Source organism: Mustela nigripes, chromosome 11 (genome assembly GCF_022355385.1).
Source record: "Mustela nigripes isolate SB6536 chromosome 11, MUSNIG.SB6536, whole genome shotgun sequence".
NCBI classification, from domain to species: domain Eukaryota; kingdom Metazoa; phylum Chordata; class Mammalia; order Carnivora; family Mustelidae; genus Mustela; species Mustela nigripes.
In genome coordinates, this window is record NC_081567.1 from 21,724,911 (window position 1) to 21,750,485 (window position 25,575).

The 25,575-nt window shown below is 49.1% G+C and overlaps 1 protein-coding gene across 3 annotated transcripts in view; it reads left to right on the forward strand.

Annotated features, from left to right (window-relative positions):
* The window catches only part of PRKCB (protein kinase C beta), a 322,986-nt gene that overhangs the window by 253,256 nt on the left and 44,155 nt on the right, over positions 1-25,575 (forward strand). For all 3 annotated transcript variants that reach the window (XM_059415142.1, XM_059415140.1, XM_059415141.1), the window contains exons 10-12: positions 9,848-10,021; positions 23,200-23,291; positions 24,992-25,054. In XM_059415142.1, coding sequence (XP_059271125.1) covers positions 9,848-10,021; positions 23,200-23,291; positions 24,992-25,054 — 329 coding nt within the window. The remainder of the gene's footprint in view (positions 1-9,847; positions 10,022-23,199; positions 23,292-24,991; positions 25,055-25,575) is intronic.

Below are 25,575 nucleotides of genomic sequence, written 5' to 3' on the forward strand. Positions count from 1 at the left end.
CACACACGCACTATATGGTGTATAATTGTTTTTAACTACTTTTATTGAAGTATAATTTACATAACGTAAAATCCAGATGTTTGTTATACAGACTTGAATGCTACCTCCAGTTCTTTGTGAGAGATGGGTTGGAAATTAAACAATGCTGAGACCTAAGTCATCGGAGATCTCTAGTGACCCAGATCTACGTGTTTTTTTGTTTTGTTTTGTTTTGTTTTTAAGCTACTTTCCCTCCACGCAGACTTTTTCATTCATTTATCCAACAGATATTCCTTGAGTGGCTACTAGGTACTAGGTGTTGGGGATGTGCCAGTGAACGAGTCTAACAAAAGACCTGCTCTCCTAGAACTTCATCTAGGGAGGGAGGGAGGAAGGTAAAAAGATTGCTATCATGTCAGGTGCGGTGAGTGTTACCAAAGAAGACCGAGTAGGGGAAGAGGAGTGCCGAAGGGGGCTGTAACTTGAGAGGTCAGGGAGGACCTCTGCAAGCCGATGAGGGGCCGTGTTGGGGGAGGGAGTCCTCAGTGCAGTGGGAAGGGAAGAAGATCGTAGGAAAGTGGGGTGAGCAGGGACCCGCTTGAGTTGCAAAGCTTTGTTGGGGTACACGGAGCAGAGTGCGTGTGCTGGTGGGGCACAAGTGGGGAGAACACGAGGAATAATGAAGAGACGCTTGCAGGTAACCGGCTCAGGATCGAGGTGGCTTAGATCGGGAAGGAGGTTGGATAGGACATGCATTTTGAAAGAAGAGCTGACAGAACTTGTTGCTGTGTTGAACGAGAGATGTAACCGAGAGGAGTTAAGAGAGACTCCATTTGACTCTGGTCTTTTGGCAGGTGTCCCTCGAAGCTGGGGGAATGGGGTATAGGGTCTTTTGTCCCTGGCTATGGCTACCTTCTCATGTTGGTAAGCATTTGGACCCACAGTCCTGCAGGGCAAATCTCCTTAGCCAGCTGAGAACGGGACACAGGTGCCAGTAGACAAGGACATAGGCAGTCCTCTTCCTCCCCAAGTCATTCTCTGAGAAGGTGACATTGATGACAACCACTGTAGGGGATAAAATTGTCTTCCCCCAAAACATATGTTCAAGTCCTAACTACAATCCGTGTGACGGTGACTGTATTTGGACAGAAGGGCTTTACAGATGTAATCAAGTTGAGTAGGGGGGGACCCTAATCTAATGGCCGATGTCCTCAGAAGAAGAGTCAATCTGGACACAGACACAGGGGCCTGGGAAGGAATGCCACATGAAAACAGACAAAGATACATGTGTAAGCCAAGGATTATTGGCAACCGCTAGAAGCTAGGAGAGAGCCATGGGGCAGATTCTCCATGACAACCTAGATGGAAGCCTCCAGAAGGAAGCATCCTTGCCAACACCTTGACGTTGGACTTCTGGCCTCCAGAACTCGGAAAGAATAAAATCCCTTGGTGCTAAGCCTCCCAGTTTCTGGTTCTTTGTTATGACAGCCCCAGAAAACTAGGACAACCACCAGGGATAAGCACCCCGCCTTTGCCCAGCACGGTGCCCAACTGAGCAAAGGTGTGTGCGCTGCTTTTAATCCCCCCAAGGTACGCCACTACCACCAGAAGGGAAGTGTGTTCCTGTGTTACCAGCAGAGGAAGAGTTACATGAATTTCCCAGGGTCATGCGGCTAGCGTGTGGCCACCCTGGGGCAGCTCCCAGGTCCTCTGACGTGAAACCCCGCGTCCTAACCATTCTGCGACTCCATCCGGTGGCCAGAGGCCAAGACGCTGGCCACGTTCTGCCCTTTGGATTCACCAGTAAAGTTCAGTGCAACAAACTTTGCAGCCAGGGGTCCCTGGCTACTTTCCCACATTTCCTCTGCCGCCGCTGGAGTGGTGTTATTTATCACGTCTCTCCCAGAAGATTCTTGGGTAACAGATGTGGCTTGGAGTTTGATAAGAGCGTCACTTCAACGCGTCCTTGCAGTCTGTTTGGAATCCTCACCCTGGAGACGGCGGGACAGCTGAACAAACAGCCCACGCCCTCTGTGTTGGTATTAACTGAAGTGGAAACTCCAGAAACTTCATGAGACGATTAATGAAAAGCAAAAGCTCGCTGGCGCTTAAAGGAACATTTTAGAATGCGGCCGTGCCCGTGGCCATGGCAATGGCTGTCTCTCTGCCATTTTCTTCTCCCATGCCAGTGCCTCGGGGCACAGGGAGAGGAAGCTCTTCCCAAGCTGCTTTATGCTTCAGAGCAGGGCCATGCGCGTCCCATTTGTGGTCGCATCAGCCATGCCTAGCACTGTGCCTGGGACAGAGTCCCCAAAAGAACTTGCGGATGGAGGAGCCGGGACTGTGGCATCAACTCAGGCCAAGCCCCTCTCGCCAAGCAAATGAGTGGTTTGTTAGTGGTTGTCTAAGAAATGGAAAAAGGAAATGACCTGCCTGCCTATGGCCACAGGTTAGCCTGTGAGGTCCCAAGCCTCGCAGGAAGTGGGAGATCTCTAGTGACCCAGATCTACGTTTTTTTGTTTTTGTTTTTGTTTTTTTTTCCTGGGGGGTAGGAAAGGGAGGAACAGGACAGGGATCTGGAGCCGAATTTGAAACACTCTGACAATACTAACTTAATAATTTCAATAAATAAATAATTTAAATAATTCCCCATAGGTGGGGTCCCTAGGTGGCGCAGTCAGTTAAGGGTCCAGCTCTTGATTCTGGCTCAGATCATGATCTCAGGGTCTTGAGATGGAGCCCCGTGTCGGGCTCTGCACTGAGCTTGGAGCCTGCTTAAGATTCTCTCTCTCCAGCTCTCTCTCTTCCTCCAAACAAACAAAACAAGAACTACTGTAGCAGAGCACTGGGTACTTGAGGGCCAGAGAATCAGAATATGGTTAAGAGCAAGGGTTTTGGAGATGGGTGACATGGGAAGTTTCACTTCCTGGACTTTGGACTAGTCACTGCGCTCCCTAAACCCTGGCTTCCTAGTCTGCAAAGTGGGGAGAGTAGAAGTTGATCCCCCAGGGGCGAGAGCCAGAAGTGGGCGTGGTTATCATGACCGACCGCCGACCGCCGACAACCCAACCCCTTCCCAGGCTGACTCTCCCTCCAGCATCACCTTCTTTGTGGTTGCCTCTAAACCCTGCACCATTGCCTCTGAACACTACCCCGTGCCCGTCCAGTCTCCCGGCTTGGTGCCCGTGCTGCCCTCTTTGCTGGAGCTCTCCAGTTCCGCTGCATCTCGGGTGGGAATTGGAATCCAGAATCTGAGTTCTAGAGCTTGGGTGCTTCCTTCCTATGGTAGTTCTAGACCCAGGTTTTTGGATTTGGATAGTTTAATCCTAAGGAAGCACAGTTCTCTCCCCTCTGCCTGGAATGCTCCTGGCTGGTTCTCCTGGTCGTTCAGATCCGCGCTCAGCTCTCACTTCCCCAGAACGTCTTTCGCTGACCCACGCGATCGGGTTAGATCCTCCACTCAAACACTCATGGAGCACCATGCACTTCTCTTGCTGGAGTTGAGGCGTAACTGAATTTGGTAATTACTTGTGCAGGAGGGCGAGCTTCAGGAGCTCGTCTCTCAGCATCCCCAGTGCCCATCTCAGTGCCTGGCACATCCGAGACACGACATGTTTACTGAATGAACGGGTGAATTGGCCCGCCTTCCAAGTCCTGGAAAAGACTGGAAGAGATGACACATTTGGAAGGCAGAATGAATTCCATCTCTGTTGCTTCTTTTAATTGAAGCCTTAAAAAAAGAAATTGATTGAAGAGAGTGTGCACAACCAAACCCAAGGATTAAGCAAGGCAAGGGGAACAGGGCCGCACGGGCAAGTGGTTACATTTGTGCACATGTGAACTTAGAAGAACCTGTTCAGTCATCTATCTTTGCATGAGAAATCATCCCGAAACTCAGATGTTGACAACACCACCAACCACTTATAATCTCTCGTGGTTTCTGTGGGCCGGGGATTGGAAACTGGGAATGCTTGCTGGGGGGTTGTGGTTTGGGGGCTCTCCTGCGGGGGCTGCGGGGACAGCTGAGGCCGGAGCCTCTGGGGTTGGTGGGCTTGGAGTCCCAGGACATCTCCCCGGGGTCGCCTTCCTTGGCCTCCCTAGCACGGAGGAGCCAGGGCTCCAAAGGCAGGTGTCCCAAGAGAAACTGAGAAGCTGTGGCCTCAGAAGTCACAGGGGACCACTTTTACTCTGTTCCGTTCATTGAGGCAGTCGCAGAGAACTGCCCAGGTTCAAGGGGAGAGGGCACAGACTCGGTCTCTTGACTGAGGGGTATCCCGATCTTTCTAAGGACTGCCGAACATCATTTCCTTCATGACATGAGGAAAGCAGCTCTCAAAAAGCCCTCCAAGAGGGGCTGAGAGGTTCCCTTTGACGAGGAGAGTTTGATGAGAATATCTTGGAACAAAGAGAAGTTTCCTTCTTAACCCCATTAATGACTATGGAGAGGTGTTAGGAAGATCAAGACAGAAAGAGTCTGTTGGGCCTATGGGTACCTCCTGAGCTCCATAGCCAATGAATCAATTTTGATAGTGCCTCAATGTTCCACAGATCAACGAATTTGGTGATTAGAATCATGGCGAAGACAGACGCTTGTTACAATGCAGACTCCCAGGCCATACTGTGGGGCTCCTGGGGCTTGGGATCTGTGTCATCAAGAAGTATCCCTAAGGGACCTGAGAGAGGCAAGAGGCATCATCCTGTATAGAGAATGGAACCTGCCTTGTTTTCAGTTACGGACCAACCGGCTGCTGCTATTGGGCTGCCTGACATTTTAATTTTTATTAAGAATTTGAGCCACCCAAACAGTAATTTTGTCTTACAGGATCCCTCAGTAACAGAAACCTGCTCCAACTAATATCAGTAAAAATGATCAGTCTGTTGGAGAGATGGAGGTTTTTGGTGGGAAACAGCCAAGCCTTGTGAGAAATTGGATCCAGGCACTGGAAAGCAAGTCCTCTGCTCATTCCCCAAAACGTCAGTTTCTTCTTTCCAGCGTGTGGTAGAGAAGCACCACTGCAGGCAGATCTGTGTGGTTCTCTCTTCAGGGGCGCAGGGCTGACCGGACCCGGAATCCTATTGCAAGTTCTTTGGAGAGAGAATCTGATTGGCTCAGCTTAGGTCAGGAGCTAATTCTGATCCAATCAGCTGTGGCCAGGTGGGTCCACTGCCCAATCAGAAGGTTCTTCTAATAAATTGCAAATTCTCTGGGGAGAGAATCTGATTGGCTCAGCTTAGGTCAGGAGCTAACTCTGACCCAATCAGCTGTGGCCAGGTGGGCCCACTGTCCAATCAGAAGGTTCTTCTAATAAAGAGTTGGAAAAATTGAGAGGCATGCTAGGATTAGTTTCCAAATTAAACTGCTGCCACTGTGATTATGTTGGAACTTTTATTTTTCTAATCTGTCTTGAAACATGTGTTCTAGCAAACAACTGGTGCCCAGCTTTTTGCCATTCACTGGTTGGTTCATTCATTCATTCATTCATTCCTATTGAGGTGTAGACGGCACACAATATTCTGCTAGTTTCAGGTGTACAGCATAGTGATTTGACGATTGTACACATTATGCCGTGCTCACGGCAGTGTTACCGTCCATCACCACTCAACGTTATTACAACATGGTTGACTATATTCCCTACGTTGTACTTTTCATCCCCCTGACTTATTTATTTATTTTGTGTCTGGAAGCGTGTATCTTTTTATCCCCTTCATTTATTTCGTCGGTCCCAGTACCCCTGTCCCTCTAGCAACTACCAGTTTGTTCTCTGTATTTATGGGTCTAGTTCTGCTTTGTTTATTTGATTTGGTTTTTAGATTACTGGTACAAATGAAATCATATGGGATTTGTCTTTCTTTGACATATTTCACTTAGTGCATTACTTTATAGGTCCATCCATGGTGTCACCCATGGCAAAATCTCATTCTTTTTCTGTGGCTGAGTGATTTGCCACTGTGTACACACACACACACACACACACACACACCCCATTTTCTTTTTCTTTCTTTTTTTTTTTTTTAATTTTATTTATTTATTTGACAGAGATCACAAGTAGGCAGAGAGGCAAGCAGAGAGAAAGGAAGGGAAGCAGGCTCCCCACTCAGCAGAGAGCCCGATGTGGGGCTCAATCCCAGGACCCTGCGATCAGGACCTGAGCCGAAGGCAGAGGCTTTAACCCACTGAGCCACTGAGGCGCCCCCATTTTCTTTATCTATTCATCCATTCATCTGTCGGTGGACTTTTAGCCCTCACCTGGTTTTATTTAAAAAAAAAAAAAGTGTTTTTTTTGTTTTTTTAAGAGAGAATGTGGAGGCACAGAGGGAGAAACCGTCTTAAGCATGTACCATGCCCAGCGCGGAGCCCAATGCAGGGCTCGATCTCACGACCCGGAGATCATAACCTGAGCCCAAATCCAGAGGCAGACACTCAACCGACTGAGCCACCCAGGTGCCCCTACAAAAAAAATTGTATTGGAACGCAGCCATACCCATTAGTTTCTGTGTTGTCAGTGGCTTCTCTCCCACTACAATAGCAGAGTTGAGTAACCGATACAGAGGCTGCCTTGCGAAGCCTGCAGTATTTTCTGTGTGGCCCTTCAGGAAACGCTTCCCGACCCCTGCCTTAGAATCTCATTCAGTTCTGTATCTAAACTGTTCCCCAGTGTCCCATGTGGGTCATTTCCACTCTCCTCCAGCCGGCACAGGGGCATTTCCGGACCTTGGCTCATTTGCATAGCACTCCCCTGATGTCAGAGGAGCTACGCGGCAATGGTTTATTCTTCCTTCTACCCGTGTTCTTAGAACAGGGCCAGGCACCAGTCTTTACACGTCCCTGTTGATTGACTTAAAAAATTTCTACAGATGCCACAGTATTTCCTAAGGTGTGAAGCACATTGCACTAATGATTTGAAAGGTGATTTTAGGTTCGTGCCTGAGATTGTTTGGAGGTAGTACATAGATGTGGTACTAAATAAAAGGAAATCACATCGTGATAAGTTTATTCTCTCTTTCTATTTTCTCTCATCCTTTCTAATGACTTGAACAAGAAGATCTCATCTGAAGACAATATGCATGCCGTTAATAGTTTTCTAACATTTGCTAACACTGTTTTTCCTTTAACAAGGAGAACACGCAGGGGCTGGCTTGCAACCTTCAGCAGCGAGCAGTAGCTAGCTAGAATTTCCTAGCACGGCTTTGCTTTTATTTATTTTTATGCTGATCTTCCATTTATGGCTAGTGATACTGGCTTGCCATTAATAGTGGTGATCCACAGTTTCCTTTCTCAGATAAATTTAGTTCAGTAAAAATGTGACTAGGTTTTTAAAATACTAAGCAAATACCAGTTTAGGTGATAGGAGAAGATGTTTTTAAAAAAAAAAAAAAAAGGCACATGAATGACTGATCAAAGTTTGGGAAACTTGTGTTAAAGTAACTGACATAGGCACAAAACAGTCCTGAGGCCCAGAGCGGGGAGTGACCCGTTTGATCTCAGTGCATCGCTGAGGGAAAGAGAAGAAAGTGACATCCGAGCTGAATCTTTGATTTTCTGGGCAGTGAGAGAGTGTGGAAGGACACTGCAGACAGGGGGATGCAAGACTCAAACGAAAAGAAAAAAAATGATGTAGTCCTGGAACTGTGTGGCTTGTGGGAGTCCCCGAAGGCCTGTACGCACTTTGAGCAGCATAGGCAGGGCTGCATTTTTAGAGCAGTTGTTAGCTGGAGCAGGTTAATGTCTCTGAGCCTCGGTTTATTTATCTGTAGAGCGGGGATCATTGGAACAGCTGTAGGATGTCCGCCCTGCCCCTGGTGCCTGGCGAATTCCCAGCCCTCTGTCCTGCTTCTCCTCTAGGCAGGAGGCTGAGATGCCCCATCATGACCCTGCTGGCATTCGGGGGTGTCCGGGGCCCCTCCCCTCTGTCTTGGGCAGTCTAGGAGTGGATGTTTACAAGTGTGTAGGTTTGTTAGATGATGCCTTGACCGGTGGTGATAGGTCAGTGGGGCTGTCCACGCTCGAAGCTGACTCAGCACTGAGCCCCTCCTACTGCACTTGGGAGGTGGGGGATGGGGGGGCTCCTCAGCTGAAAGCAATTCTTTCCCCCTTCAGCCCCTCTGCCCCTGTGTCTTCTGGCCAAGTCACTTCCATGCTGCCCCATGCCCAGCATTCTCTGGAATCTGGGAGCAGAAAGCCCCTGTCTCTACCCAGCTCTTCATATCTTAGCATACTGACCTTCTAGAGTCATGTTTCCGCTTCGGTGAGGCCTGGGGGAGGGGAAACAGCCCTTGGGGGCCAACGAGAGACCGGGGGAGATGGGAAACACGCGGAGGACACACAGCCTGGCCCGTTAAGCCCCGCTCTGCTCTGTGCGTCTGCATGAGGACTGAGTAAATGCCCAGCAGGTAGGATTTGCTCAGCTTGGCGGCCCTTCTTTCTGTGGCGGGGCCAGAGGGGAGAAGTCGAGAGCTGTCCTATGGTAGAGAAGGGTGTGCTGGGAACTTCCGTGCTCAAGGCTCTGAATTCCTGGCTTTGCATTGCCCATGGCTACCCTGATTGTGGTGAGCTGTCACCAAGGCTGGTTGGCTCAGCCTTGAAGCTTCCATGCAGTCAGACTCTTACCATGAGGATAAGAGCTGAATGGAGGGGTTCCCGGCTGCCCTCCTGCCTGGGAGAGCCTTCCAGGCATCCCTCCCTCTGGCCTTAGGGCTCTGTCGTGTTCTCTGGTCCCTCAGCTCGTTGGGTAGAAGCATTTTATTTGCTTGACCACCTAAACTCCTTGAGGATTTTTCTAGAGCTCTGGGCAAGTACAGCATTTAAAGGCAGAGACTTTAGAGTTGAGCAGACCTGAGTTCAAATCCGGTCCCTCTCTCTAATTGAATTTGCTGTGTGACAGGTTTCTCACCCACCATGAGCCTCGCTTTCCTGTAAGGTAGGTTTCTTGATGGCACCTACATTCTTGATTCTCACACAATGGGATGAGAAATAACAAATGAAAACCACTACTTGCCGGGCACATTGATAAGTGCTCAGAAATGCAGTGGCGACTGAGGTGATCACCTGCCAAATACCCGACACAGCGCCTGCAGTAAATGCTTGTTTCAGTCTGATTGCTTCTTCCTCCAGGAAGCCTTCCCAGAAGCCCCCAGGCCTGATCAAGCCTCATGCAATATGGTACTGCCCTGTGCTTCTTCTAAAAGGCTTTTCGGTAACAGTTCCTACCGGCCATTGTGGCGTCTGACGTGATGTGTCCCGAGCCACACCGGTTAACATGCTGGGGTGGGGACCACAGCTGCATGGAAGGAAGCCGTAGGACAGCAGGAGAGGATGTTCAAATATTATGCTAATCATCTCTGTGATTAATATCTGAAGTCTTTCTTCCTCTGGATGGCAGGGTCGGAGAACATGCCTGCCTATTTATGGCCATATTCCCAGTGCTTTGCAGGCTCTTAATGAATATTAAATAACTGAGTGAAAAAGGGAACACGGGTTCCCCATTCAGTGTTCTCAGGAACGCTCTGGCGCCCTCCTTCGACAACTATTTATCGAGCATATACTATGTCCTAGGCACTACTACGCTAGCTAGCGAAGAAAACAAGCAAAGACACTTTCCCTCAGGCGGTTTGTATTCTCGCCCCGGGGGCTGGGCGTTGCTGCGTACCCGCAAGGGATCCGTGTTCACCTGTCGCTCTGGGGACCCTGCCTGCTGACTGGGTTCAGCCGTTCAAGGCGTGAGGTCGGTGGACAACGTCACCCCGTGAGCTGGTGTCCGCAGACGGCATCTGGGGCAGAGCCTGGAGGGGATTTGAGGGAACGCACCCTTCCCTGCTGATCCCCCGGGCCCTTCCAGCCACCCTGACCGGCGCTTCCTCTCTCTCCCAGGTCATGCTCTCCGAGCGGAAAGGCACGGACGAGCTCTACGCCGTGAAGATCCTGAAGAAGGACGTGGTGATCCAGGACGACGACGTGGAGTGCACGATGGTGGAGAAGCGGGTGCTGGCCCTGCCCGGGAAGCCGCCCTTCCTGACCCAGCTGCATTCCTGCTTCCAGACCATGGTAACTGCCCCCTGGAGGGTTGGGGGGGGGGCATCCGGCCATCCCGTCTCCGGTGCTTCACCGGCCTTCGGCCCAAGCCCTCCCAGCAGCACCAAACCCCATCTTTCCGCTCTAGAGACAGCAAGATGGGGTGCCCGGGGGAGGCTGCTGAGAGTTTCCGAGGCGGCCACTGAGAAGCTATTCCCCTAGGCAGACGCTGTCACAATGAAGATAAAGGAACTCGGGCCCTCGGTTTAATAACCCACAAAGCAGGGTCTTTCCCAGACAGCCAGGGGTGACTCAGGGACAGCGACTGAGAACTTTCAGTCTCACGTATGTGATGTTCCGGCAGAGCTCGCAGGGGGGCACGAGTGGGAAGGAGAGGGAAGGGTACGTGCGCTTCGTGCGCTTCGAGGCTTACCGCCTGCCCTGCACACCCTGCGGCCAATGCTCCCGTGCGTCCTGCCAGTTGTGCGGACTTCCTGAGGGGAGGGGTCGTCTGAGAACACAGCCTTCCGAGGGCCCCCAAGGCGGGGATACAGTGTCCCGGGCAGGGGCTCGCGAGCACAGAACTGGGACTCTCCGGAAGAGAAGGGGACGTTTGTGCGCGATCTGCTGTGGGCTGATTCCAGCTCTCTCTGCGAGAGCCGCGGCCATCCCTTTAAGGAACCTCTTACCTTTTTCCCTGTTCAAATGAGACCCTGGCCTCCGTACCAAGGGAGGGGGGTGGCCAGCTCCCCAGTGCAAAAAGGTACAAAGTTCGTTCTTGCCTCTGGGGCTTCTAAGGGCCAGTGGCCCAGTGACTTAAAGATGCTTTAAGGGATTCTTGAAGATTATCTCGATTCTGTGCAGTTCTCACTAGGCATGCTCATTTTAGAACCCACCCCCTATGTTGTATGTTGCATATAATTTAAAGCTTGGGGCTTCCTCTCTCCTCCAACATCACCAAGTCCTGTCCTCTACTAGGTTAGATTCTACATTCCCAGCCTAGAAAGATCCAAATCTGGCCCTGGGGTAGGTTTTATCAGCACAGACCACTCATCGGGCTTAGAACTGCCGTATGTGAAAGGGACAGAGCTGGAGGTTGGCTCCTTCCCTGTTCTGAGAAGTCTCTTGATGCATTTTGGGGTCAGAGGGATCTTAGTTTGGATCCTGGCTCTGTCACTTACCACTGGGTGGCCTTCGGCAAATTCTAAAACCCGTCCAGCCTCAGTTTGCTCATCTGTAAAATGGATGAACTGAACGAAGCTGCATCTGATGTGGCTGTGAGGAGGGAATGAAATTCGACAAGAGAAGCCTTTGACACAGTGCTTGGTGCCGGGCTGATGCTCCGTGGACGTTCCTTGCGCATCTCACAGACCACATTCGTCTGGGCTTTGACCAAGTGCTCAGGGATAGAGCCAAGCAAACCAGGTCTTGTTTTTGAGACGTTTATAGTCTTGGAGCAGAGGCAACAGACTGGGACAGTCACCAAACAGTGCAGTAGGGGATACGGTAGAACCTGGAGAAGCAAGTGGGTCCCCAGATTGTCCCCTCATTGGCAATATGGCTTTCGTGCCCTCAGTGATAGGATTTTCTAGTGGGGTTAAGTTCTCATTCCCAGAGAATCTCCCTAACAGCAGGCCATTGGGGGAGGGCACATTTTAGGCAAGTGTGCATAGTATTACCTGCAGGGACTTAGTCTGCCAGCATCGCGCTGGGCTCTGCTGGGGGCTGGGCCTCCTAGAACGTCTTTCACACCTCTGCAGGCACCAAGAGCTGGGGTCGTGTTTGCCAAAGTATGGCGTGTGCATCCCTGTGCAAAATGGTCCTGGGTACGAAGGGTCACCTTGGCTGGTGCACAGATTTTAAATTACGTTCACCTTTTAATCCGCTTTAACTCTGAGTGCCTCAAGGGAAATGCTTCTGTTTGTGTCACACACCTGTACCATCTTTGTTAACACTTCCCTTTTGAACACAGAGTACCAGGCTTCAGGTTCTGAGCTCTGGCAAACACCAGTTTCTAGGTCATTGGTTTGCTTTTATTTTATATATATATATATTTTTTTTCTTTTTACAGATTTCTTCTATTTATGATAGCACGGTAAAGTCTTTGAATTTTTAAATGTTGAGGTATTATAAAGCAAATACAGAAAACCATACAAAGTAGAGGTCTTAGTGATGAGTTATTATAAGATTAAGTTCCTCAAACCAACGGCCAGCCTGGTTGAGAAGCAGAACTTTGGCCAGCCACTCTGGAATCTTCTTCACGTTCAAATCTCTGTCTCGCGGCCAGCGGCCAACTGCGTAGTTTGACTTCCTTGCGTCCTTACAGTTTGATCACTTAGGTCTTATCAGTCTCTTAATACGATAGTTTAATCTTTCCCGTTTTTAGAAACTGGCTGTGTCTTCTAAGCCTTTTAATACAGTGATTTCTCCCCTCTGTCCCCTCCTTGTATCTGTCCCTTCATCTGCTGAAGATGGTGGGCTGTTTGGTGGAGCATTTTCCGTCTGGATTTGGTTGACGGCACAGGCGTGGGGCTCCTGCACATGCCCACCCACCTTCCACCCCGCCACCGTCCTTCGTGTTTTCCTGAAAATTGGTAGCCAGACCTAGAGACTTGGCCAGACTCAGGTCCGATCCCTTTGGTAAGAACAGAGAAGGTGCGCTCTTTCAATCAAAGGCGCGTAATGTCTCGTGTCCCTCTTCCTGGGACATTGGCCACCACTGAGAGGATGTTGCCAACCGCTAACACATGGTGCCTCGGTCCCTTAACGGATGGTATCGTCTTCTGCTGTTTCTTTGCCTGGCATTGGTTGGAGCATCTCTAGGAAGGCAGGCTGCCCCTCCTCTGTGGCCTGGTCCTGGTGGCTCCATTCTTGTAGGAAAGGCGAGATCAATGCTTGATTCTTTCCTGTTATTGGACAGTTTATCATGAATTGGTTCATGACTGTGCTTCCAAGGCAACTAACATTTGCTTTTAACATAAAACTGTTTTCTAGAAGAAGCGCATCAAGGTAAAGAAAAACATGAAGCGAGCCACAGGTCGCATCCTACGGGGGTCTTGGCACAGGTGGTGAAGGTCACTCCAGAACTGGAGTTTTAGGGAATTAGGTGCTAAAGGCACTCAGGGGTTGGCAGAGACCAGACCAAACCGGATTCTCAAACCTCTAGCCTCGTTCATCCCACATCTTCTTCCCATTGGGGTTCCCCAGGGGCGCTGGCTGACATCGGTAGATCAAGAAGAGATCTTGTTCTCAAGCAAGCGCTGGAACGACTTAGAGCACAATTTCAATTTCAACTGAATGGACTGAGATGGGGCAGATTCGTCATGGGTGACTAATATTAATTCATTAGTAAGCAATACCTTTGTTAGTAATTTCCTGCTTAAAACATGATAGCAGAGTGGACTTGAGGTGATGCTCTTCATCTTCCCCTCCCCTGCTCACTTGTATTTCAATATGTTTCTGGCATTCAACAGCGGGGATGGGGGTCCACCTGGGAATTGTGCAGTGCCCGGGGTCCCCTCGAGGGGTTCAGTGGCTTCAAGTCTTGTGTGCAGACAGAAGCCCCATGTTGGCGGGCAACCCGCGGCCTCCTGATCCCGCCAAGGCCAAGGATGGAACCATCTTGCTGGGGCAGATCAGATGAAGGCGCTACCTCGTCTCTAAGTCGCTACCCTGTTTTTCGGGGAAAATGTACCTTCAAATGCCACCAGTGTGCTTGGCTTGAGGAGACGCCCTCAGTGGCTCTCTGCCAGTCAGAGGCCACCGAGGGCCGAGCAGGTGCCCCTCCTGTTCCCCCTTCACCCAGCTGCAGATAGCGTTTTCGAGCACCTATATTTTGATTTTACGTAAATTAAATGTATGTCAGAGACACAGTTATGCCTGTGACGCGTGAGGCACAGGGCTACACTCTTAAGCCACATGACAGTCTCTGGATGGGTCCTGTCATCAACCTATAGGACAAGCAGACTGAGGCCACAAGGAAGTATGTTTCAGGGTCAGGATTTGAACCCAGGCGGCCCGGCTCCCCTGAGCTTTACACTCAACCCCTGCAGCATGAAGTCTTCTGAATGTGTTGAGTGTGACTCACTGGGCTTCTAGTCCGTCTGACAGCCCTGGGGGCTGAGCCACCAGCAGCCAGCCTGTGTGCGAGCTCCAGCAGAGGGCCTGAACCCTAACCTCCCCTCCGCCCCCCGGCTTACCTCGCACCTGCCCAGTGAGGGCTCGTGGTGCCCCTCGGCTTTTCCCTCTCTGGTGCGGAACGGACTTTCCATCCGAGCATCTACCACAGGTGGACTTGGAGCACTTGGTTTCATTTCTAGCCTCGCCAGACCAATCTTGCAACGGAAGGGATTGGCTGTCATCTCACATTGCAGGAGAAACCTGGAGGCTCTGGAATGTTGGGTGGTTTTCCCTAGACACAGCACAGGGTCCCAGGCCCACTAAACCCAGAGCCCAGGCTTTTGCTAGTACATGATATGGAGTTGCCGACTGGCCTTACTGGGGTTGATGAAAACAGCAACAAGAAACAGCGGCTAGCGTTGTGAAGGCTTCCGCGTGGGTCACTCGGCAGTGACTCTCCTGCCGTATCGTCCCAGCACCTCTCCTGGCAGGCGCCGTGCCTCTCCCTGCTTTGTAGGTGAGGACACCGGCATCCGGAGATGTTCAGTCCCTCGTGCGCGGTAGATAAGCGCCAGCACTGGGATCCGTTCTACAAGACTCCAGAACCCCAGGCTTGCTCTCCGGCCCCTGCCTTAAATCCAGGTTCCTTTTCTGAGTGTTTAAGTCATTTTTCCATTAAGTCATGATTACATCCGACTGTCACAAGAAGGTGGTAAGCAAGGGCTGTTCCCATTTCGGTACGAAAGAAACCAATCCTCAGAGAGATGAGTCAGCTGGCGTGTAGTTGCTAAGTGGCGGGTTTTCTAATGCCCCTTGAAGGTGTTCTTTCTACCATGCAAGGATCGCCTCCTTATCCCACAAAGATCTGGCCATGATTGGAAGGTTCTATGGCGAGAGGGATTTTAAGATGTAGGGAGTGCTGTATTTGTTTGAGGCAAACCATCGTCAGCGCGGCTCAGGTGAGCAGCACAGCTCCTTTTCAGGGATGGCCCACGGAGCTGGTCCTCTGGCTCACACTCTCCCTTCTAGAATTGCACAGCCCCCGACCTCCTGATTGGGGGTCCAGGGGAGAAGGCGGGCTGGGCTGGAACAGACAGCCTCTGATCTGAAAAGTCAGATCATTCCCACCAGTAGACGGAGGCTACTCAGGCTTATTGATTCTGTCAGCAAATATTTATTTGTTGAAATAAACGTGTCAGGACCCAGCTGTCTCCTTGCGAAGGGTGGTTTTGACCGGATGATCAAAGAGAAATCTTTCTGATAAGGAGGACATTTGAGCGGAGACCAGAGCAAGTGCGGGGGCGAGGCACGTGGCTATCTGGAGGCAAAGTGTTCGAGACAGGAGGAGGAAGAGTGAGTATAAGGGCCAGAGGCGGGAACATGCTCAGCGTGTTTGAGGAGAGAGGGGGGCGCCGTGAAGCCCAAGTTGACTGTCATTTTGCATCTTGTGACCCAGAATCCCTTTATGAATCAGCTACTTTTAAAAAAATGACAAATCTAGTCTAACGTGCTGCAAATCTGATCTGTTTTCCTTGTGAGCAACTTCAAGTTTTGAAGATGAAAGATCCCTAATAGAATTAAAAAAAAAAAAAATCCTGAAGGTGGTCAAAATAGATAAAAGGGAAAAAGACACCCACCGCTATGCAAAACAACTTTTGTCATTCTTAGAATGATGCAAATTTCATTTCTAAAAAACTTATTTAGAAAAAGCAAAGTTCCATCGGAAGCATTCTCCAAAAATTGGATTTAAAAAAAAAATATTGGATGAAAAGAATCTCTGATTCTTTTCATGGCACGACATTCCCGAAAATGAAAGGTATTCAGTTTTATTTAAGAGATGATTCTAAACATGTTATAACTGAGTATGTACATGGAAAAGAATCAGAAAGAGGCTCAGACGAATCAAAACATCGATTTAGGGAAAGGTCCGTAGATGATTGTCTTCATTTTGAATTTATAGGATTTCAGAAATGCCTATCATAAAACAATTTAAAGGTGTTGAATGTGCCACAAGATGGCCAAAGTTAACACCCAAGGAGATGGAAAATCCATCAGAAAGAAGCTGAATTTTAAAAATTGCTCACTAGATGAGCTGGGGTTTAGGCAAATTGTTCTAGAAGCACAAAGTGGATAAGCATGAGCGCCTCAGTCAGATAAATCTAGGTCTGTGGTTAGTGGCTCTGTGACCTCTAGAAAGGTACTCAACAGCTCTATTGATTTCATCATCTTTAAAGTGAGCAGAATAAGGGAGGGTCTAAAAAGATGATGTACCATGTGCCGGTAAACAATAAATGGAGGTGACCTGTACCAAAAGAGCTGGGTTTGAGGGGACGCCTGGCTCATGGGCTCAAAGGATTATGTTCCTTCCAGTCCTTCTGTAGTTTTTCCCAGGGACAATTGTCAGCCTGGCACATTCATGCAATTTCCCAACTGCCAGTGGGCACAGGCAGTTACGTCTCCTTAGCAAAACATCTATTTTAAATGTTTTCTTTTCAATTGAACATATGCACTTCTTTTTTTTTTTTTAAATAGAATTAGATTTTATGAGTCATTGAAGGACAGAAGTTACTTCCTCCCCAAATTTGCTGTCGTCGTGGTCCAGCAAGAACTCCGTTGCAAGGCACGCTGGGAAGGATGTCAACCCAGAATGCACTGGGGGACGGGGAGGGGGGTGGGGATGAGTCCATTTGTCGGGCTGGCCCCTGATGGTGTGTCCGTCGAGCACCAAGAGCATCCGAGGGGTCCTGGTAACTCGGGATTGGCTCAGGGCTGGCAGCGGTACCCAAGGAGGTGGCTTGATGTAAGGGCGTGGCTGTAGGAAGCCCTGGCATAGTCTTATTTGGCAGTGGTTGGGTTGTTCCTCCAAACTATCACATGTTGGGAAAAAAAGAGAGAGACGGAATTTTATTGGAAGGAGACAACCCAAAGGCAAAGGTGTCCCTGAGCCTTGTGAAGAACTAAAACTTCAAGGCTTTCTAGAATAGATCTCTTATTTCTTTCTCCTGGTTTTCCTTGTCTCGCCCTGAGCATGGTGATGTAGCTTCCCTGGCCTGTTGCCAGTTGTCTCTCTGCCCACCTCCCTGGGTCCTAATTCATACCTGTAGGGAAGAGAATCCGATCGGTTCAGCCTAGGTCAGATGTTTGATTCCTGGCCCAGTCAGCTGGGAGCTGGCTACTACGAACTCAGCTGGAACCTTTAGGATGGAGCTGTATCTACAGGGGAGGGATGATGGCACTTGAGTGAAGGCAACGAACCATCTTGGGGCAGAACATAGCCAGCTGCTGGTGGTACAAACATGGTGCTGGGTACTGGCGAGGAAGCCGGTGATAGCTTCACCGGTATCAGGGCTTGAGGTAGTGGAAGCATCAGAGGATCCCGAGCTCAGGAAAGGACTCAGGAGGGCAAGCCAGGCCTATAAAGTGGGCAAAGTCTGCTTCTCTCTGCCTTCTTAACAGTGGCCTTTGCACATCCATTTAGCAATCAAAGGTCTGTAGAAATCCAAGGAAGAGGAGGAATGGTCCTAGCCCTTGAGAACATGTGAAAGGGCAAAGCTTGGAAACCGGAGGGCGGGGGCGAGGGGGAAGAAGAGGAGCAGCCGTTGCTTGGTTCCGATGGTGACTCTAAGACTATAGAATCCAGAGGAAAGAAGAGTTGTGTGTGATGTGTGTCCTTGACCACACGCTGATTTGAAGGGGGCTCTGTGAGTTTGCATAGATGCGAGATGCGTCATCTGATACGTCTTTGCAAAACCCTCTGAAGGAGAAGCGATTCCTGCCCCTTTTTGAAAGCAGGGAAGGTTTAGTGTCTGTTACAAGGTCTCAGAGTGGGTAAGCAGTATAATGGGGATTAAACCAAGGACTAGCGCTTGCTAAAGCTAGGGCTCTTACCCACGGCACCGTACAGCTTCTCCAGAGGAGCAGATCCATCTGAGCCGTAAGAACAGCTTACAGACCGGATTAATTCATTGGTCAGCTTAGAAAATCATTAAAGATCACTCAGTAGGTAAATGCTTACTGACACTCCCTTGAAAGTGTGGGGGCCTGCTGTTAGAGTGCCCACACTGTTGATCTTCTCTGTCTGCGGTGTCTCATTACAAGTGACAGGCGTGTCCCCCCCACTCCCCCCGGCAGTCCCATGGACATCCTGTGACATCCCACTTTCAGCAGTCTTGAAGGAAAAAAAAAAATGATGATTTCTTTGAATTCTCTGCCCTATCCTGGGCCCCCCATATAAATTCGGCACATGCCTTGCAGTCAGTGTTTTAAATCAAATGACCCTTAACTCACGCTCCAGATGGGGAGCCATCCTGTCCAACCATTTTGCATGATGCGCTGTGACAGACAGACAGACATTTAGTTCCATTTACTTACTGATCAAATACGGGAGATACCAGGGAAAGGAGATTTAAAACTGATGAAGGCGTTTCGCGCCGAGGGGACAAGGGCAGTGGATAAGGAAGAAAAACACCGATAACCATGGCAGTCTGGGAAAACACTTTGGAAGTTGAGCAGACTGGCTAGGTTGACGAGAAAGATGGTGAGCTTGCCTTTCTGAGCTTTTAATTGGAGTTGACAGTGGGACACCCACGTAGAGAAGTCCTGTAGCCAGCTGGAGCTGACTAGAGCTCAGGAGAAAGAAGGAAGGAACTAGAAGTCAGGATTTTCATCAGCCCCGAGAGAGGAGGGTGGAACCTTTGAGCTGGGATATGTCCTCTTTGGGAAATTAAACAAGTTGGAGATGTCGAGGACGTACTCAATATATACTTTCTGATTTTCCCGTAGTCGGTACGGCAAATAGGTCTTAATCGAAAACCAGTGCATGTGACCAGAAGAGAGATCTTTTGAGGTCTTGAAGTAATTTTATCTGAAGAGTGGGGAACCTGGGGGCTCCTGGCTGGCTCATTCAGGAGATCACAACACTCTTGCTCTCCGGGTTGTAAGTTCGAGCCCCCTGATGGGTTGTAGAGATTACTAAAATAATAATAATTATTATTATTATCATAGTAATATTATTAATAAATTAAAAAAACAAGAGTGGGGAGCAAAGTCAAACTTCAGGGCACTATAGGCAGGAATAATTATGTAAGAATTGGAGGCAGTGGGTGAGGGCCATTTAGTTAGCTGACGCCCCCGGAGCTCCCTCTTTGTGCCTGTCACGCAATTTCTCTTATCACATTTTATTTTAGGTTATGGCTTGAGTTAGTTGCATATTTGTTTTCACAAAGACTCTGAATTCTCCGAGGGCAAGGTCTGTATCTTATTCATCATTTTTGCCCCTTTAATACCTAATACATGACTTGCAAAAATAAATGCCCAAGGAAAGTTCTAAAATTCACTTTGCAAGGGCGCCTGGGTGGCTCAATCAGTTAAGTGTCTGCCTTCAGCTCAGGTCATGATCCCATGGTCCCAGGGATTGAGCCCCGCATCAGGCTCCCTGCTCACTGGGGAGTCTGCTTCTCCCTTTCCCTCTGCCTGCCTCTCCCCCTGCTTGTGCTGTCTCTCTCACTCTGCCAAACAAACAAATAAAATCTTAAAATAAAATAAAATAAAATCACTTTGCTCAAGGTTGGCTCTCAACCGCCGCCGGCAGTGTTTTTCACATTTTGATGTTCCTTACTTTGGGGTGGGAGATGAACTTGGTGGCCTCTGGACGAAATGTATTTGTTTTAAACGTAAGACGGTTGAAGGATTGGTGTAGCAAAGCCAGGCTGGATGTCGCCTGGAGTTGATAGACTCCAGATATGCATTTATTTTTTTTTACAGAGACAATGAATTTCCATTTATGACTTTAGTATCAAGTTCTAAAATTTTTTAAACAATATGTTCCAGTGAAAAAGTGAGTTCATGGAAATATTTTTAAAATAAGTAAATTTTAGTCGATGAGGCAGACAAACAGTAAAATCTAGAAGCTGGTATGTGAGAAAAGCGAAGCTGGAGGGTGATGGTCTTCCGCAGTGTATCAGAATCTGGTCCTCCCCTAGCTGGCTTTTTGTACCTCCGTACGTGCCTCTCTCTCCCTCTTAGCAGTTATAGCCATAAAATCAGGGACTTCAGACGTAGTTACAGTGTTCAAAATATACATGAAAATGAACACAAAAGCAAGGAACCAAAGCCATACGCATCCATAGCCCACCTGGAATTCTCTTCCACCACATTCTGGAAAACGTTGCTGTTTGGAAACTTATCTGGTCTCCCCACTCCTCAGGGGAGGTCTTAACATCGGGCACCATGGATTTCTTCACAGCGACATCTTTGGTGCTGCAGCAATGCCTAGACTAAGAGGGCATCATGACGTGTTTGTTCGGAAAATGGAAGGCGAGCAGGACGCCAGCCACAGGGTTTAATGTGCAAAGTACCAGGGTGCCGAAGCCTGACTCCGTACAGTTCAAAGACAATGGGTCTCAGGGTTTCCTTGCATGCAGTTCGTGTTAGAAACAAACCACCGAACGTGGCATTATCCGCAGTGGAGAGCTCCCTGATGTTGGGATTCTAACTAATGAGTTTGGGGGGCAAGCTGAGTTCTTCCAAGCAGAAAGCAAGCAAGTGAAATCTCTCCCTCACTTACTTTTCTCTCTGTGGCCAATGCCATCTGCTAGTTTTAAAAATAATTTTTAAAAGCAAGTGTTTTGGTTCCCTTCAACGTGCAGCAAAGACAGATGCTATTTTTAAGGCTTGTTTTCTATCAAAAAAACCCAAAGAACCAGGGGCTGGGTGTTGGCAGTTCTGGCTGTCTCCACTCTGCCACTAACTTGGATGTGACCTTTTTTTTTTCTTTTTTGCAAATCTCATAGGCCTGGGACACTGAGAAACAGAAGCGATAATTCTACCTCTCTAAAGATGTCATAAGGGTCAAGTAGCGTTGGTCTGAGGAAATCTCTTGACTTTTCAAAAATTATCGATCACCCTTTACTTCTTGCCTGTGACCTGCCAGTTTTTGTCTTGCTTTGAGGCCGGAGCTCTGAACCCCTTCCCTCCCCTCCTGGATGGGAAGCAGTTAGAGGGGAGGACATGCCCATGCTTCCATACAGCATCTAGCTCAGAACCTTCCACAAGAGCAGCCTGGAACGGACCTGCCTGGGTTCAAATCCCAGCTTGGCCGTCCAGCAGCTAAGGGACCCGAGGCAAGTTTCTTACCCTTTCCTGGGCTTTAGTTCGCGTCTTTAAATGGAGGAGAAGGGTCATACTGTCCTGTCGGATTGTTCAGAGAGAGAAGTGAGGCAAAATCGATAAAGCCGTTGGCTCAGTCCCATGATAAATGCTTCCAAGATGGTAGCTTTATTTCATAAGAGGTATCATTGCTATCATTAGACACTCAATACACGTTGGACAAATGCAGCTATGACTGTTACGTAGACGACACAGCTCTGTGCACTGTAAGAAAGATTCTGCTGACAGTGGATGGAACATTCGTGATAGGGCCAGCAGCACGTTCGAGCTCCCCACACACGTCCTCATCGTCCTCTCTGGGCTCCTGGCCTCACAGGCCCACACGACAGCCTTGTGACTTTGGGCAGCAAACCTCCTTTTACATTGCGACCCAACCGTACCAACCTATAAATAGAACCAAAACACACATTTCACAACGTAACACCTACGGGGACTTTGTGCCGTGTGCTCTGATCATTTCCATCCTGTTCTCTTTGATGCTTTTTTTTTATTATTATTAAGTTGATCATGGGCATCAGTGGGCATCATCTCTAAGAAGAGGTGAAGTCGTTTTTTCATTTAGCGGACACCCCCTGATGGAAGGAGAAGGGGTAAATCTCATGAAAGTGTCCCCCAAGGACCACAACACTCGTGTGTTTCACGGAGTCCCAGAAACCACCCTGTGGTTCAGTTATTGTTATTATTATTACTATTATTAATACCCATGCCACAGATGAAGAGACTCAGATGTTTAATAATCTTTCCAAATCATCAGCTATCAGGAAGCAAAGCTGGGTTCCAAATCAAGTCTGTGTGGCACCATTCTCCATTCTCTAGCACCTCCAATGAGCAGGTCTTGGGACAAGAACAGGGCTCACAGAGCTGAGCAGTACACAGTCCCTGACTCTAAGAGAGTTCCCATCTCCCTTGAAAGACATGTTTAAAGTTTTCCCTCAATGGGATATAGATTTCTTTTTCTGGCCCAAATTCTTTTCCTTCTGGATATGCCCTGGAGGCCACTATTTCTCAAATTCTATGAATTCACCCCCCCCCCCCCCCACAGTCACTGTGTTAGAGATCCACTATAATACCTCAAACCTCAAGGGCTTAGAACCATGATAAGCATGTATTATCTCACAGTTTCTGTGGGTCAGGAACTCAACAGAGTGGCTAACCTGAGTGGCTCTAGCTCGGGTGTCCCACCTGAAAGTTGTCATCAAGCTGTCATCTGGGCTGCAGTCATCCGAAGGCTTGACTGAGGCTGGACGGTCTGTTCCCAGGCTGGCTCCCTCTTGTGGCTGGGGAGCTGGTGTTGGCTGTTGGGAGGAGGCCTTGGTTCTTTGCCAGACGTACCTTCCCGAGGGGCCGCTTGAGCGTTCCCGGAACTGGCAGCTGGCTTCCCCAAACAAGCGATCCAAGAGAGAGCAAAGTGGAAGCCACAGTATCTTTTGTGACCTAGCCATGGAAATCCCACACGTCGTGTTTTACACTATTCTACCGGTTACACAAGTCAGTCCTATTCCTTGTGGGAAGAGGCTGCACAAGGACTTGGATACCAGGAGGGGAAAGTCGCAGGGGCCGTCATGGGGGGTGATTACCACAGCTACCTATTATCTGTAATATGATCTATGTATTTATTTTCCATTCCTTATAACAATTAGCTTTATCCTAAACCATAATATCCATGAAGTCACAATATTAATGTGCTAATTACATTTTCCAGTACAAACGAATATAATTTGACAGTTATTAATTTAAAAAATTTATGTACCGCCTATGCCCAGTTGCGTATATGCAATGGCCTTTGGGGGAACAATAGTCCTGAAGATGGGGGCCTGGCATAGAGTCCTAGGGGTTTTGATCCTAAATCCCACCTCGTCCCTGCTCTCCACGTGGAACCTGAGAAACACGGGATGTTGACGATATGGTTGGCTCCCTTCTCCTAGGACCGCCTGTACTTCGTGATGGAGTATGTGAACGGGGGTGACCTCATGTACCACATCCAGCAAGTTGGCCGGTTTAAGGAGCCTCATGCTGTGTAAGTACAAACTTTTCCCTTGGGATACCTGGGTGGGCTATGAGTTACCTCGGGTTTTCAGCTGCATAGGGATTCTTCACATCTTGGGCTGCTTCTTTAGGAGAAGTCTGTGGCCGGGGAAGAAGGTGTTCTGCTCAACAGGGATACTTCTTTCTTTCCTTGACACCAGCTAAGAATGTGGAGCTTGAAAACCACAGCCATTTCTTTACCTCGGAGGTTTGCTTGCTGCCTCCAAAGGAAAGGCCCCGGAGGTTTGGGGTGGGGGGTGGGGGCGGAAATGTCATGGTAGCGTTCGTTTGTTCCTTCGCCAGTCTTTCTTGAGCACTTACTCTGTGCCAGGCCCAGAGAGTTTGTAGAAAACTTGCTCAAGATCGCAGAGCTGGGGCGTGTGAGACAGATCCCCACTCTGACCCAGATTTTTACTCTTGTACTTTGCCCTACACCATGGCTCACTCTCTCGGATGCCCTCCTTCCCCGGGGAATGACAGATCAAGTTGCTTTGTGGCTGTGCCCTGAGGCTCTTGGGTGGGGAGACTGATTAGGGTTTTTGGAAATGTGTTTCCCCTGCTGAGTCCATTCTGTCCCTGTCAGTCCCCAAGGCAGCCAGGCTTTTCTTTTGAGAACACAGACCTCATCATGTACTTCCCCTGTGGTGACCAGGAGCAGAAAGTCAGGGGATCAGTGGAGACAGCCTCTCCTGAGCAGTTGGCTAAGAGCTCATCGTCCCTCTAGAAAGTCCTTCAGGACTCACCTAGGGCCCATCTGGCCACTCCAGAGGCTTGCCGACTCCTGTTCAGCTCAGCTCTGCCCTCTCCCCGCCCCCCGGCCGAGGTGGAGAGCACCGTATTCCACTAGGGTTTGCCTTCTAGATAGCTCCTTGCGCCATACCTAGGTCTTGCCATGGTTTTAAGAGGACCCTGGGCTCGGCTCTTCTTTGACTTCTAAAACCTAGTGGACCACAGACCCTCATGCCACCATCACATAAAACAAATTGTCAGGACACTTAACAGAGTTCCCTAAAGCCCCACTGACCCTGTGCTATCACTGGGACTTTCTCCTTCTCTCAAAATATCTTTCCTTCTGGGGCTCCATTAAGAGCTTACAAAGGCAGACACTGGGGGCATCATTAATTATTAATATTACTTAATTATTGTGGGCACCGTTATTAAGGGCTTACATAGGCAGAGGTTGGGCCATTCCTTCGCAATATAACTTGGCCAGGTCATTTATTTTCTCACTGAGCCTCAATTCCTCCTTTAAGGAAAGAGGGAGGTACTAGGAGGACCTATCTCACAGGATGGTTGTAGAATGTAATCAGAGAATTATCTACAGTTACGGTAGGTAGACGGTGAGCCTTCAGCAGAGTAGCTGGTAGTCTTCGGATACTTGAACTTGCCTTGGACTGAAACTCCTTCTCCAGCCAGTCTGTCCTCCCCGACAGCCTCCTCCCCACCTCTCAGCCCACCCGGGGTCGCCCTGCAGGCAGCCTTGTGGGTCTCTCAACCCTGTTCACTCGTTCACTCGTCCACACACCCCCGCCCCCCGCACGTCGTGGTACAAGATGTGTGGCTGACCGTCCACGGTGCGACGTGGCTGCCCCACGCCTCGTTCAATTCTGTATTGAATTCTGAGGTTTTGCCAGGCATACGGTGTCCTTGAATCTCTCCATTGCTTTTTTTTTTTTTTCCTCCTAATTTCAGATTTTACGCGGCAGAGATTGCCATCGGTCTGTTCTTCTTGCAGAGCAAGGGCATCATTTACCGGTAAGTGAGCACCAAACCCTTCCAAGCCCTCTTCTCCCTCGGCTCCTTCCTTCCCTGCCGCTTTCTTTAACTGCTTTTAAAATTAGAATCCCTGGTGGGGGAGGAATCCTCCAGTCCTGACTCGGGCATGTGTTCGCATCGCCCACTGCCCTGGCAGAGTTTGGGCAGCTCTAGATGATGTTGGAACATCACTATGGACCCCGCCACCGGTGATGGTTTGGAGCCTCCGATGGGTGACCCTTTGCTTGAAAGAGGGCAGGCTCACCGGTGGGGGGGCCCAGCGCTTCCTTCTCTTGCCTGGGGACCCCAAATCTGGGGAGCAAGCAGAGAATCTCGCCTGGCAGGATATGGTGGTTCCTATTATTATGAGATGATTTTTTTTTTTTTTTTTGGCTACGTAACTACAATTTAGAAATGAATCTCTAAAATGCTTGCCCTGAAAGACAGGATTAAGTTCAGGACTTCGCATTTGCCCGTTTTTGGAGGAGCAAGTGTACGATCATAGCTGTCTGAGTCATACC